The 12,588-nt window shown below is 36.5% G+C and overlaps 1 protein-coding gene across 2 annotated transcripts in view; it reads left to right on the top strand.

Annotated features, from left to right (window-relative positions):
* Nucleotides 1-11,733, top strand: part of LOC110463393 (DNA polymerase zeta catalytic subunit-like) — a 92,590-nt gene extending 80,857 nt beyond the window's left edge. For both annotated transcript variants that reach the window (XM_021517943.1, XM_021517942.1), the window contains exons 24-37: nt 117-258; nt 883-1,133; nt 1,276-1,333; nt 1,970-2,049; nt 2,180-2,249; nt 2,646-2,753; nt 3,111-3,220; nt 3,430-3,544; nt 5,024-5,161; nt 5,621-5,811; nt 6,290-6,517; nt 8,471-8,537; nt 10,190-10,351; nt 11,568-11,733. In XM_021517943.1, the coding sequence (XP_021373618.1) occupies nt 117-258; nt 883-1,133; nt 1,276-1,333; nt 1,970-2,049; nt 2,180-2,249; nt 2,646-2,753; nt 3,111-3,220; nt 3,430-3,544; nt 5,024-5,161; nt 5,621-5,811; nt 6,290-6,517; nt 8,471-8,537; nt 10,190-10,351; nt 11,568-11,717 (1,870 nt within the window). In that variant the 3' untranslated portion in view covers nt 11,718-11,733. The remainder of the gene's footprint in view (nt 1-116; nt 259-882; nt 1,134-1,275; nt 1,334-1,969; nt 2,050-2,179; nt 2,250-2,645; nt 2,754-3,110; nt 3,221-3,429; nt 3,545-5,023; nt 5,162-5,620; nt 5,812-6,289; nt 6,518-8,470; nt 8,538-10,189; nt 10,352-11,567) is intronic.
* Nucleotides 11,734-12,588: the final 855 nt, after the last annotated feature.

The raw sequence follows: 12,588 nt of genomic DNA, 5'->3' as shown, positions 1-12,588 counted from the left end.
ATCTTTGTATACAATGTATTGCCAAATCCTGTACTTTAAATCTTATCAGAACATTTTGTGGAAAAACTAATTCAGTTGTTATTTCATCGCGAGTGTTACCAATCATCTGTTGACAGGTGGCGGTTGATTGAGTACTACATCACTCGTGTGAGGGGTAACCTACAGCTAATAGACCAGCTTGATCTCATCGGACGTACCAGTGAATTTGCCCGTGTGTTTGGCATAGAGTTCTACCATGTGTTGTCTCGTGGGTCCCAGGTAAGCCAGGTGAAAAAGTATTTTGAACAAAATGTTTCTATCTTACATTACAATGCTAGTATCTTAAACTGTCTTATGACAACATGCTACTATCTTGCATTATCTTACATTACCATGCTAATGTATTACACTATCTCGTATGTTATGATGCTACTATCTTGCACTATTGTACATTACAATGCTATCTTTTTTTGTCCTAAATTATGATGCTGACATCTTATGTTATGATGATGCTATATCAGATGAAGATATCACTTTCTCCCAATTCAGACAATGATTTCAATAATTTGGGTCTTCGAAAGGTGTTTCCGTCTTACTCAAAGGTAAAGATGGGGGGTTCCCCCTGTCCTAACACTTTTATACTGTCACGTCAACAATAGTAGACTGAGGAATTTAACTCAGATTTGCTGGAAAGTATGAAATCAGCGTTTATATTTCATGAAATAACCACTGCTATTAGATGTAGGAGAAAAATAATCATTCTCCACTTTAGGAGTAAGACAGAAAAATCTCCACCCGCTAAGTAAGATTCTTAATAGTCTTGCCCTCGGCAAAGCCTCAGGCTAGACATGTCAACAGACTATCTAAATTCAAATTCTGATGTCTTACTTTTTCTTTCCACAGTATCGAGTTGAGTCAATGATGCTGCGGTTGGCCAAACCACTGAACTACATTTCTGTGTCCCCAAGCGCCCACCAGAGGGCGCGGATGAGGGCTCCTGAGTGTATTGCACTGACCCTGGAGCCCGAGTCCCGTTTCTATGCCGACCCAGTTGTGGTAGTAGACTTTCAGTCACTCTACCCTTCCATCATGATTGCACACAACTACTGCTACTCGACATGTCTGGGGCGCCTCAACTGGCTGGAAAAGGCACAGTAAGTTTACAGTCTTTAGACTTTCTATTTTTATTCTGCTTACATGACCAACCCATTGTGACATAGTGTTCAATTTTGTGACATAGTATTGTAGAGATATGCTGTGTTTATTTTAGTTTACAAATGCGCCTTTGTGTTCCAGTGAAGGACCCATTGAGTTTGGTTGTTCCCATCTGAAGGTTCCTCCCTCGGTCCTGAAGGTAAATATTATTGATCACCATATACTCCTTCATCACTATTCTTATCCATCTTAAACCAATACATGATAAATTAAAAATTTAAAACAATGTTATGCCTGCCACTGAAAAAAAGCACCACACATATTGTCAAGAAGATTATGCATGCTAAGCAATACTAACTAGTTATAAGCACCATGTGTAATTGTTAAAGATACAAAGTAAGAGACACTAAATAAGGTGAAGGAGTGCTTTTTGATAATATAAAGACCTAATGTATTCTAGCATGATGTAGGCAATATAAAGACCTAATGTATTCTAGCATGATGTAGGCAATATAAAGACCTAATGTATTCTAGCATGATGTAGGCAATATAAAGACCTAATGTATTCTAGCATGATGAAGCCTACTCAACTGCTTGCTTGTATGGCCCTCTTCGTTTTGCTTTCGTCTGTCTGGGCCATATCTAATGTACTTTCATGTATTTTATATCAGTTGTGAGAACACCTCAATTATTTCTGCCAACTTAGATAACCCTCTTTTACTGAAGAGGGAGTTGATGATTGTGTATAGCTGTACTGTACAAGTTTGTGGTGCACTGTGTATATGATTGTAACAGTAATACAACAGCTAATAGCTTATATGTTATAACTTTCCAGAGGCTGGAGAATGACATCACTGTATCTCCCAATGGCGTGGCATTTGTCAAGCAACATATTAGGAAGGGGGTGATCTCGGCGTAAGTAACTAAAATCCATATCTAATTTGAAGACATTGTCATGATTATAAGACCTTACAAGTATGAAATGACTAAATTTAATGTCAACATATTTTCTGTTAGTTGAGATGAGAACTGTCTTACATTACAGTATGGTAGAGGAAATCCTCAACACCAGACTGATGGTGAAGAAAGCCATGAAGGCCTACAAGGATGACAAGGTAAAGCCGAAAGCCTTTTTGTTATTTCACTTTAAAGTTAATTTCAAATGCACAGAATTTCTAGCGACACTTTATATTGTGTTATATTGCAATATTCTCTAAGACATTGCAATAAATTGCGAAATAAAAATTGCTTGCAATAGCCACTTTAAGGAGGGATTGGCATTTATAATTGGTTAGATATGGTCGGTGAAGTTACAAATATTTTCGAATTACATTTGTATAATGGGCTTTGGAAAAAATTATTGTAGGTGTTAGAGGTCATAAGTACCTGTTGCCTCCTAAGATTTAAAATGAGTGAATAACTCTGACTTAAGATTGTGACTTCTAAGAGTAAATTTTCTCTGGTTTCTAAAGTTGATTTTCTGCTGAATTATACAAATCTTTGTTAAACAGGCTTTGTATAGACTGCTAGATGCCAGACAGATGGGCCTCAAACTCATTGCTAATGTTACCTATGGATATACTGGTGCCAATTTCTCAGGAAGGATGCCTTGCATTGAGGTAATGTACTGGGAAAAAGAAACTTTGGAATATTAACCGGATTGTAAAATAAGACAAATCATTAGAAATGTGTAGCAGATAATTTTGGTTTTTGCTCTGCCCATAACTGGAACAATTATTCAATTGTCACTCATTACAACTGCTTGGATTTCTTTAAAATTGCTACAATATGTTAAATGATCTAATTGTTATGCTAGCAATGATTTTCGAGTTTTCGAATATGTCTGTTTCCTTCGACCGGTCATTTGGTGTTCTTTGCTAGACATAGGATAGGAAACAGATGTTTTTGCAAGCTCGAAAAAAAAGCTTAATTACTGTTTGTGTTCAAACTTAGTATATAATGTTTGTGTTTGTCAGGTTGCTGACAGTATTGTAAGAAAAGCCCGTGAGACACTAGAGAGGGCCATCAAGTTGGTGGAGGACACACCTCGCTGGGGGGCCAGGGTTGTCTATGGTGACACAGACAGGTAGGCAACATCTCAACATTCGGAAGAAACATTATAATAAAAGTGAAAACAGCTAAAAGAGATATGTGCCAATTACACTCTAGTAATTCTATTGAGAGAATTTATGGTATAATTTTTCTTGATTTAGTATTTAATTGCATGCTTTTGTCGTGGTGTACTTCATTGTCTATATTATGACAGACTTGGTAACACATGGCCTTTTGTTACAGTATGTTTATTGAGCTGAAGGGCCGCAGTAAGGAAGAAGCCTTTAAGATCGGCTATGAGATTTGTGATGCAGTAACAGCAGCCAATCCTAAGCCAATGAAACTCAAATTTGAGAAGGTTAGTTTATCTTTGATCATCTGGGAGGACAAACAATAATCAATGCTACATTGTGCTTTGGGATATATTCTACCTTTCATGTCGGTATTATACCTGTGATTTGTACTAGAGTTTAGGATGCACTCTACCTCAACAAACTACATGTACTAGACTTTAAGGAGGTATGCTACCTCACACATTATACTGTTATTTGTGTTAGATTTAAGGAGGTATCTGACTTCACACCTCACACATTATACCTTTGATTTGTGTCATGAGTTAAGGAGGTATCCTACCGCCCACATTATACCTGTAATTGTGTTAGATTTAAGGAGGTATCTGACTTCACACGTCATACCTGTAATTGTGTTAGAGTTAAGGAGTCATCCTACCTCACACATTATACCTGTAATTGTGTTAGAATTAAGGAGGTATCTGACTTCACACGTCATACCTGTAATTTGTGTTAGAGTTAAGGAGGCATCTTACCTCACACATTATACCCGTAATTGTGTTAGAATTAAGGAGTCATCCTACCTCACACATTATAGCTGTAATTGTGTTAGAGTTAAGGAGGCATACTTCCTCACACATTATACCTGTAATTGTGTTAGAATTAAGGAGTCATCCTACCTCACACATTATACCTGGAATTGTGTTAGAGTTAAGGAGTCTTCCTACCTCACACATTATACCTGTAATTGTGTTAGATTTAAGGAGGTATCTGACTTCACACGTCATACCTGTAATTTGTGTTAGAGTTAAGGAGGCATCTTACCTCACACATTATACCCGTAATTGTGTTAGAATTAAGGAGGTATCTGACTTCACACGTCATACCTGTAATTTGTGTTAGAGTTAAGGAGGCATACTTCCTCACACATTATAGCTGTAATTGTGATCGAGTTAAGGAGTCATCCTACCTCACACATTATGGCTGTAATTGTGTAAGGGTTAAGGCGTCATCCTCCCTCACACATTATAGCTGTAATTGTGTTAGAGGTAAGGAGTCATCCTACCTCACACATTATGGCTGTAATTGTGTAAGGGTTAAGGAGGCATACTTCCTCACACATTATACCTGTAATTGTGTAAGAGTTAAGGAGCATCCTACCTCAATCATTGTATATGTGATTTATGTTATAGTTAATGAGGCATCCTGCCTTACATACTACATCTGTGCTTTGTGTTAGAGTTAAAGATTCCTTCCCCCCCCATTAACCCTGTGATTTGTGTTAAAGTAAAGGAGGTATCCTACCTTACGCACAACACCTTTGATTCATGTTTTTCTTCAAGTAATTTCTTCATATGAATATTTCAAATATGTCTTTGGTCAATTAACCAAGCACAACTCAATGTTCATGAGTGATATTTGGATGATTTCATTATAAACAGTCAACCATATCTGAAATTCAAATGATGGATATTATATCATGAATAAAATAATTCATTAATTATCTATGAAGTCTTTGCATTATAATTTTAATTTCTTTTCTGCAGGTTTATCTCCCTTGTATCCTCCAAACCAAGAAGCGTTATGTTGGGTTTAGTTACGAGACTCCGGATCAAAAGGAGCCTATATTTGATGCCAAAGGAATAGAAACTGTAAGGAGGGATGCCTGTCCTGCTGTAGCCAAAGTAAGTCAAACTCTAGTATAGCAAAGTAAACTGCAATGAGGTAAGACATCTGGTATTACATTGTAGACAGCAGTGAGATATGATGCAGGCTGTAAAATGGTATACAATGGTTTAAACACAAGTATATGTACACATAAAGTTATTTATTATATGAATACCGTGTTATGCAGTGTCATAAAGCCATCACATAAATTATGTTTCCTTAGTATTCCAAGATAAAAAGAATCTGTCATTCGTTTCCCTTCATATTAGATGCGTAAATCTAATATGAAGGGAAACGAATGACAGATCCTCTATACACTTGCATCCCATACCAAATTAAAAGCAGTTAAATGTTATATGTTCAAATTTGAACTTACTTACAACATCATGTTATAAATGAGCTGTTTCAGATTATGATGCACACTTTTAAAACACTTCACTTCTGATGTGACTCACTAAGAAAATGTCATATTTCAGATTCTTGAGCGCACAATCAAAATGCTGTTCACGACACGTGATGTGTCCCAGGTGAAGAAGTATGTCCAAATGCAGTGTCGTAAGCTGATGGAAGGCAAGGTCAGTCTGCAGGACCTCGTGTTTGCCAAGGAGTACCGTGGTATGGCCGGCTACAAACCTGGGGCCTGTGTACCCGCTCTGGAGATATCAAAGTAAGACAAAGAGAATGCATGGAGAAGTAGAACCAGACTGATTTAACACCACATGTCCACTATGTAAAGTTCTGTTGACTTTATATATAATCAGCAAAATCAAAATCCTCAAAAATAAAATACATTCTTGACAAATACTGTTGGTCATTTATAAAAACCTCCAGATATAATAATATGCGAATAAATCAGACATATTGGAAGAAATGGTTACTCTTCTTGATCACTGATTTATGTAAAAAATAACTTTTCTAGTAATTAAAAATTATATTGTACCAGGAACGGGTGTCGTTTGAGTATAGTCTAGCTGCTCCATGTTGATTTCTACAGATATTTCTATATGTCAACAATTACCAGGTAAGCAAAAGAAGAATTAACATAACAGAACGCAGGCTTCAGGAATTGATGGTACTCTGCGTTTTTTTTTAATGTTTCTATTGTAATTAGATGTCTTTTAGTATAGTGTGTTTTCTTTTACCAGAAAGTACCTGCAGCAGGACCGGCGTGGAGAACCACGCGTGGGTGAGCGTGTGCCATATGTTATTGTATACGGAAGTCCAGGCCTTCCTCTTATACAGCTGGTCAGGGCTCCAGTAGACCTTCTCACCGACCCATCCCTCAGACTCAACGCTACCTACTACATTACCAAACAGATCCTACCACCCCTCAACCGCATCTTCTCTCTGATGGGTGTTAATGTCTTCTCCTGGTCAGTGTAGTACATTAATATAATATCTTGGCCTAATTGGCTAAACACAAATACTTCTGTTTAGTTATGTTTCCCCTTCACATGCAAGGGAGATGTATTAGTACAGCTTCTGTTTCTTGTTCTAAGAATATCTTGTCTAGGCCATAGATTTAAATTGTTAAAAATATCTTGATGAAATTTGAAGGTTACTGGTCTTTGTAACACCCAATAGAGGTATGTAGGCCATTGTAATTAGGTTACTGTAACCTTCAACTGCAGGACATGTCAAATAATTACGAAATTTTCAGTAAAAATTGCCAAGGCTTGGATAGTTCAAACCGTTGAAGATATTTTTTGTTAAGGTGGCTCCACACATCGTTATCAGCGTCCATTTTCATGACGTACTTCCGTAAAAAGTACAGCTAGGACTCAATTATCTTGATCGAAATGTGCATATACACCGTGTCGTCATTTCCGTATTGCGTATCGGGCATTCAATATCGTAGTGCAAATTATAGTAATCGATCGGACCACTGTTGTTCGTTTATTAAATAAGGTTGGACCTAGTAATCTGATGCTGCTTTCAGGCGAGCCTTGAGAAAGCCTTGCAAGGCCTGCATACACATTTGCAGGTCCGCCACGATTTATATCCGAAATTGTTACATTTATAAACGGTCAAACCGGTTGTTCCGCATAAACGATTTTACTTGGAAATGTATAATCACACGTACTTCAGGAATAAAGCTTTCCAATTCATAGACATACATGAGACCAGACGACCTCAAGAAGGTCATATAGGAAACACATGGAATGCGGACGTACCAACCTCACATGTGCATATCGCGTGTTTACACGAGTTCACAAGCTCGAGGTCGTTACGATTTTCGCTGTTGAGGTAGATTCGCTCTGTCGATTAAATCGTGTTCACAAATGTAGTCTACTAGCTTATTCTGTGAAAATAATGTTTTGAAAATATCAAGATACCTATGAAATGCATGTGTGAGTGCACGTGAGAACGGCATACCATGCGATAGCCTCTTGTCAAATATGTACCTGACATGTAATTATAAATATACCGTGAGTTAGCGGACTGTGGAATGATGTCCAAAGTGTACATGACTGAGGGTAATTTGGTTCCATTAAAGAACAATAAATTGATAATTTTGATATCATATTTTTGATTTATTTCCATCATTTTTGTTATATGTAAACAGAGACAACTGTCATTGTGTAAATGTCACCCCTCTGCAAAAAGTTCCGATTTTTTTCAAGGAAGATAACTCTCACCCGGATCAAAGTGATTGTAAAATGTAAAATAAATTAATTATAAAACCATTGTGTATATTTTGTTCAATTTCCCATTCTATATGTATAGATATTTGTGTCCTGGGTGCTTTTAGCTTGTAGATAATCACTTTTATCCATACAAATTCAATAAAAAACACTTTGTGTCACATATGTTACATATTTTGTTATAAATAAAATATTCATAGGGTTAATAAGAAATGCTTCTTTTCATTTTATTGTTGTTGTTATTGTTCCGAACAATGCCACACACAAAAAAAACACGGAAAATATTAAAATTGACGAAAATTTAACTTTTGGGTATTTTTTCCAAAAAAGTCCCCAAACAATCGGAATGTTTAGATTTTCATAAAATCAAATCTACATAGTTGCATAACCGTTATATGAAAGTTTCAACGAATTTTGCTGGTTAATTGAGAAAGTGTGAAGCCACCTTAAACACATTGAATAATTAGGGAAGCCATTTTTTAAATTATGAAAACAAATTTCTGGTCTGGCTCGACTATGTCTTTCTTACCTTGGTGAGTAAGAAATTATAACCTTAACAAGGTATATTTTAGGTATTATTTTTCCTATTAAAATAAATGTAACATATGACTTATTGGTTTATAATTCAAATAGTAAATGGAATCATGACTTAACTGTAAAGTCCTAACACTTCTGTTTTAGGTACAATGAGATGCCCAAGGTAACCAGGATTGTACCGCAGGCAGCGATGGCACCAGACAGTAAGAAGGTAACATCAAACTCCTCAGAACAAAACTAAGGTGTACACCAAAATATTTACATCTCTCCCTTCTTCAGCTTAGTAAACACTTGACTGCTTATAAATTAGCATACACGCAATGAAAAAAGGCTTGGCGGATTGATATCTGTTTCAAATATGGCCCCATTCACGCTTCAGCATGATAACTGTTCGATAACAGCCATTGTTTGGTTCCTTCAACATCTAGAAGCATGGAACATATTTGGGATCCATTATGTTTGATAATGCAAAAATTGGATGCTGGCAAAATATTTATTCCATGGATGCACATTCAAAATCCGTTGATGCTAAAGCAAACAATGGCGGCTTCCTTTTGCGACGTTCGACCGCGTCCCTACCAGAGCGGTGTGTCAACGTGTGTACATAGCGTCCGTTATAAATGAATAAATATGTGCGAAGTGTTACTAATTTTACTTAATTAAAAATTCACAAGCGATGAAAAGAAGAAAATAGTGTTGTTCACTGCATATTTTATAACTTTACCAATATATTGATGTAGATTCATGACTAGAACTTGATTATCCTAGCAACAACAGCTACTGTAGTTACATCGTAGCAACCCGCTTTGAATGTTTTATTTCTTTGTATAGCATTTAAACATTATTTATGCTGTAAATATAAGGATTGACCTGCATTTTGACGGCGTATACGGTAGTATAAATGCAGTTGGCAATGAACATATTCTATGGTGCGCTATGAACGAAGTTGGCAACGAACATATTCTGTATGGAGCGGTAACGCACACCATAGAATATGCTCGTTGCCAACTGCATTCATACTACCGTATATGCCGTCAAAATGCAGGTTAGTCTTGAATTGTACAGTATAATGGCAAACAGGCACAAACCAATAAATCTTCCATTATCAACAGATAATATTTCTATATCAAAAAGTTTTATTTGTATTTTGATACATTATTGATGTAAGTAACTACCTAGGCATACAGTGTAACATCATGCCATAACACTGATGTGATGGTTTATATTTACTGTATGAAGTGTAACATCCTGCCATAACATTGATGTGATGGTTTATATTTACTGAATGAAGTGTAACACCCTGCCATAACACTGATGTGATGGTTTATATTTACTGTATGAAGTGTAACATCCTTCCATAACACTGATGTGATGGTTTATATTTACTGAATGAAGTGTAACATTCTGCCATAACACTGATGTGATGGTTTATATTTACTGAATGAAGTGTAACATCCTGCCATAACACTGGTATGATGGTTTATATTTACTGAATGAAGTGTAACATCCTGCCATAACACTGATGTGATGGTTTATATTTACTGAATGAAGTGTAACATCCTGCCACAACACTGATGTGATGGTTTATATTTACTGAATAAAGTGTAACATCCTGCAATAACACTGATGTGATGGTTTATATTTACTGAATGAAGTGTAACATCCTGCCATAACACTGATGTGATGGCTTATATTTACTGAATAAAGTGTAACATCCTGCAATAACACTGATGTGATGTTTTATATTTACTAAATGAAGTGTAACATCCTGCCATAACACTTATGTGATGGTTTATATTTACTGAATGAGGTGGAACATCCTGCCATAACACTGATGTGATGGTTTATATTTACTGAATGCAGGGCACAATTTCACAGTTCTTCTCTGTGGTGAGCTGTCCTGTGTGTGAAGAACAGACCAATCAGGACATTTGTAATAAGTGTGCTAGTAACCCTCAGAAGGTAGCCATCACTCTAAACAACAGGATCCGTGAGTGGGACCAAGTGTATGCAGATCTTAGCAAGGTATGTAGTCCTCTGGTTATCAACCAATCGGGATGTAGTTGTATAATCATCAACCAATCAGGATTAAATTTGTCTTTAATAATCACCTAAGGGGGAGAGAAAACACAAACGCTGAAAAATGGTAGCAGTTATAGACAGGTGGTAGTGGTAGATGTTTGGTAGCAATAAACTGGTAGCAGTTACAGACAGGTGGTAGTGGTAGATGTTTGGTAGCTATATACTGGTAGTAGTTATAGACATTGGGTAGTGGTAGATGGTTGGTATATATATACTGGTAGTAGTTATAGACAGGTGGTAGTGATATATGGTTGGTATATATGTACTGGTGGTAGTTATAGACAGGTGGTAGTGATATATGGTTGGTATATATATACTGGTGGTAGTTATAGACAGGTGGTTATGATAGTTGTTTGGTAGATATATACTGGTAGTAGGTATAGACAGGTGGTAGTGGTAGATGTTTGGTAGCTGTAGACTGGTAGAAGTTATAGACAGGTGGTAGTGGTAGATGTTTAGTAGCTATAGACTGGTAGCAGTTAAAGACAGGTGGTAGTGGTGGATGTTTGGTAGCTGTAGACTGGTAGTAGTTATAGACAGATGGTAGTGGTAGATGTTTGGTAGCTATATACTGGTAGTAGTTACAGACAGGTGGTAGTGGTAGATGTTTGGTAGCTATAGACTGGTAGTAGTTATAGATAGATGGTAGTGGTAGATGTTTGGTAGCTATAGACTGGTAGTAGTTACAGACAGGTGGTAATGGTAGATGTTTGGTAGCTTTAGACTGGTAGTAGTTATAGACAGGTGGTAGTGGTAGATGTTTGATAGCTATAGACTGGTAGTAGTTATAGACAGGTGGTAGTGGTAGATGTTTGGTAGCTATAGACTGGTAGTAGTTATAGTCAGGTGGTAGCGATACATGTTTGGTAGCAATATACCATTAGTTACTAAGGTAGGTGTGAATATAGTTGTCCTACCTGTTTATCCACTTATCAAGAATATAGTTGTATCAATTGGGATAACTAAGGAAATTGTAGGTGTCGGCTCAATATTCTTTTTTTTTTGTATATTTATTTTTTTGAATAAGAAAAAAATGTATTTTAAGGGAAATTTACAAAATGAATTCTAACATACTAAAAGCAGTTGAATTAAAAGTTTAGACTGATAACATAAACATTGATTTTGTTTCATTACTGAAAACATGCTTGTTTGTTTACAGATTTGTAACAGCTGTATGAGTGTACAGGACAACAGTCAGCCGTGTATTTCCTTTGACTGTCCAATACTCTTTAGGCGCCGGACAGCTCAAGTGGACATTACCAGAGGGGAACAACTCCGATGTGTGGCTATAAAAGTTTTAGACTTCTAGACATTGTGCTTCCCAAGCAAACACTCTTCAAGTGCTGTTTTGCTGCAACAAGTCTAACCAAAGAGGAACCTCTCTGAAGCTGTCAGTAACATGAGGCTCCAGTCTACACAGGACCCAGGACTTTACATGTTACCACAGGGACTGGTGTGTTTCCATGAACCTCATCATTGTATGTGATGACCTGGGGGAGTGAGAGGAAAGGATTGTGAGCGTATCTGCTTAGGACTTACTATGATAATACATTCATGTACAGGCAAAATAACCAAATGATTCAACAAAATCTGGCTTTGACTTTCATTGTGGGAGATTTGCATTTAAAAATGTATACATGATACTGGAGTTGACAAACCTCAGCGAGTTTGGATGTACCAGACTAAATAACATGGTCTGTTAAATATGAACTGTGTCCATGTCTAGTGAAAGTGTTTCCATTGGACAAATTTTTTACCTGACATTGATGACGATACAATACAACATTTAAACCAGTGAAGTAAAGCTATAAGAGTTGAGAAACCAAAGACCTGGATGTGTTAACCTCCTATCACAGTGTAATTATTACTAATTTCTGAATGGTCTGTTTGCTGGTAAAAGTCTATAAGAAATTATTCTTTACACTGTGAACTGTGTTACATATTAGCATACAATTTAACTGAACAGAAATGTGAAGTTTCATTAAAAAATACTGTGCAGCATTTCAAAATTGCGAGGTAAAACTCTCAGAGTTTTCCCCTAAAACTGACTTACATTTTAGCATAATGTTATCATGTTAAGACAATAGTTCTGTTCCTTTATTAGAAGGGTAACACAATGATCAAGAGTTTTGTTTCTCTATTAGAAAGGCAATAATTAATAGTCAGCCAGTCAGACTGTC

The sequence above is a fragment of the Mizuhopecten yessoensis genome, unplaced genomic scaffold (genome assembly GCF_002113885.1).
Source record: "Mizuhopecten yessoensis strain PY_sf001 unplaced genomic scaffold, ASM211388v2 scaffold10901, whole genome shotgun sequence".
Lineage (NCBI taxonomy): Eukaryota > Metazoa > Mollusca > Bivalvia > Pectinida > Pectinidae > Mizuhopecten > Mizuhopecten yessoensis.
Note: the sequence above shows the minus strand (reverse complement) of the source record. Positions and strands in the feature narration are given on the sequence as shown.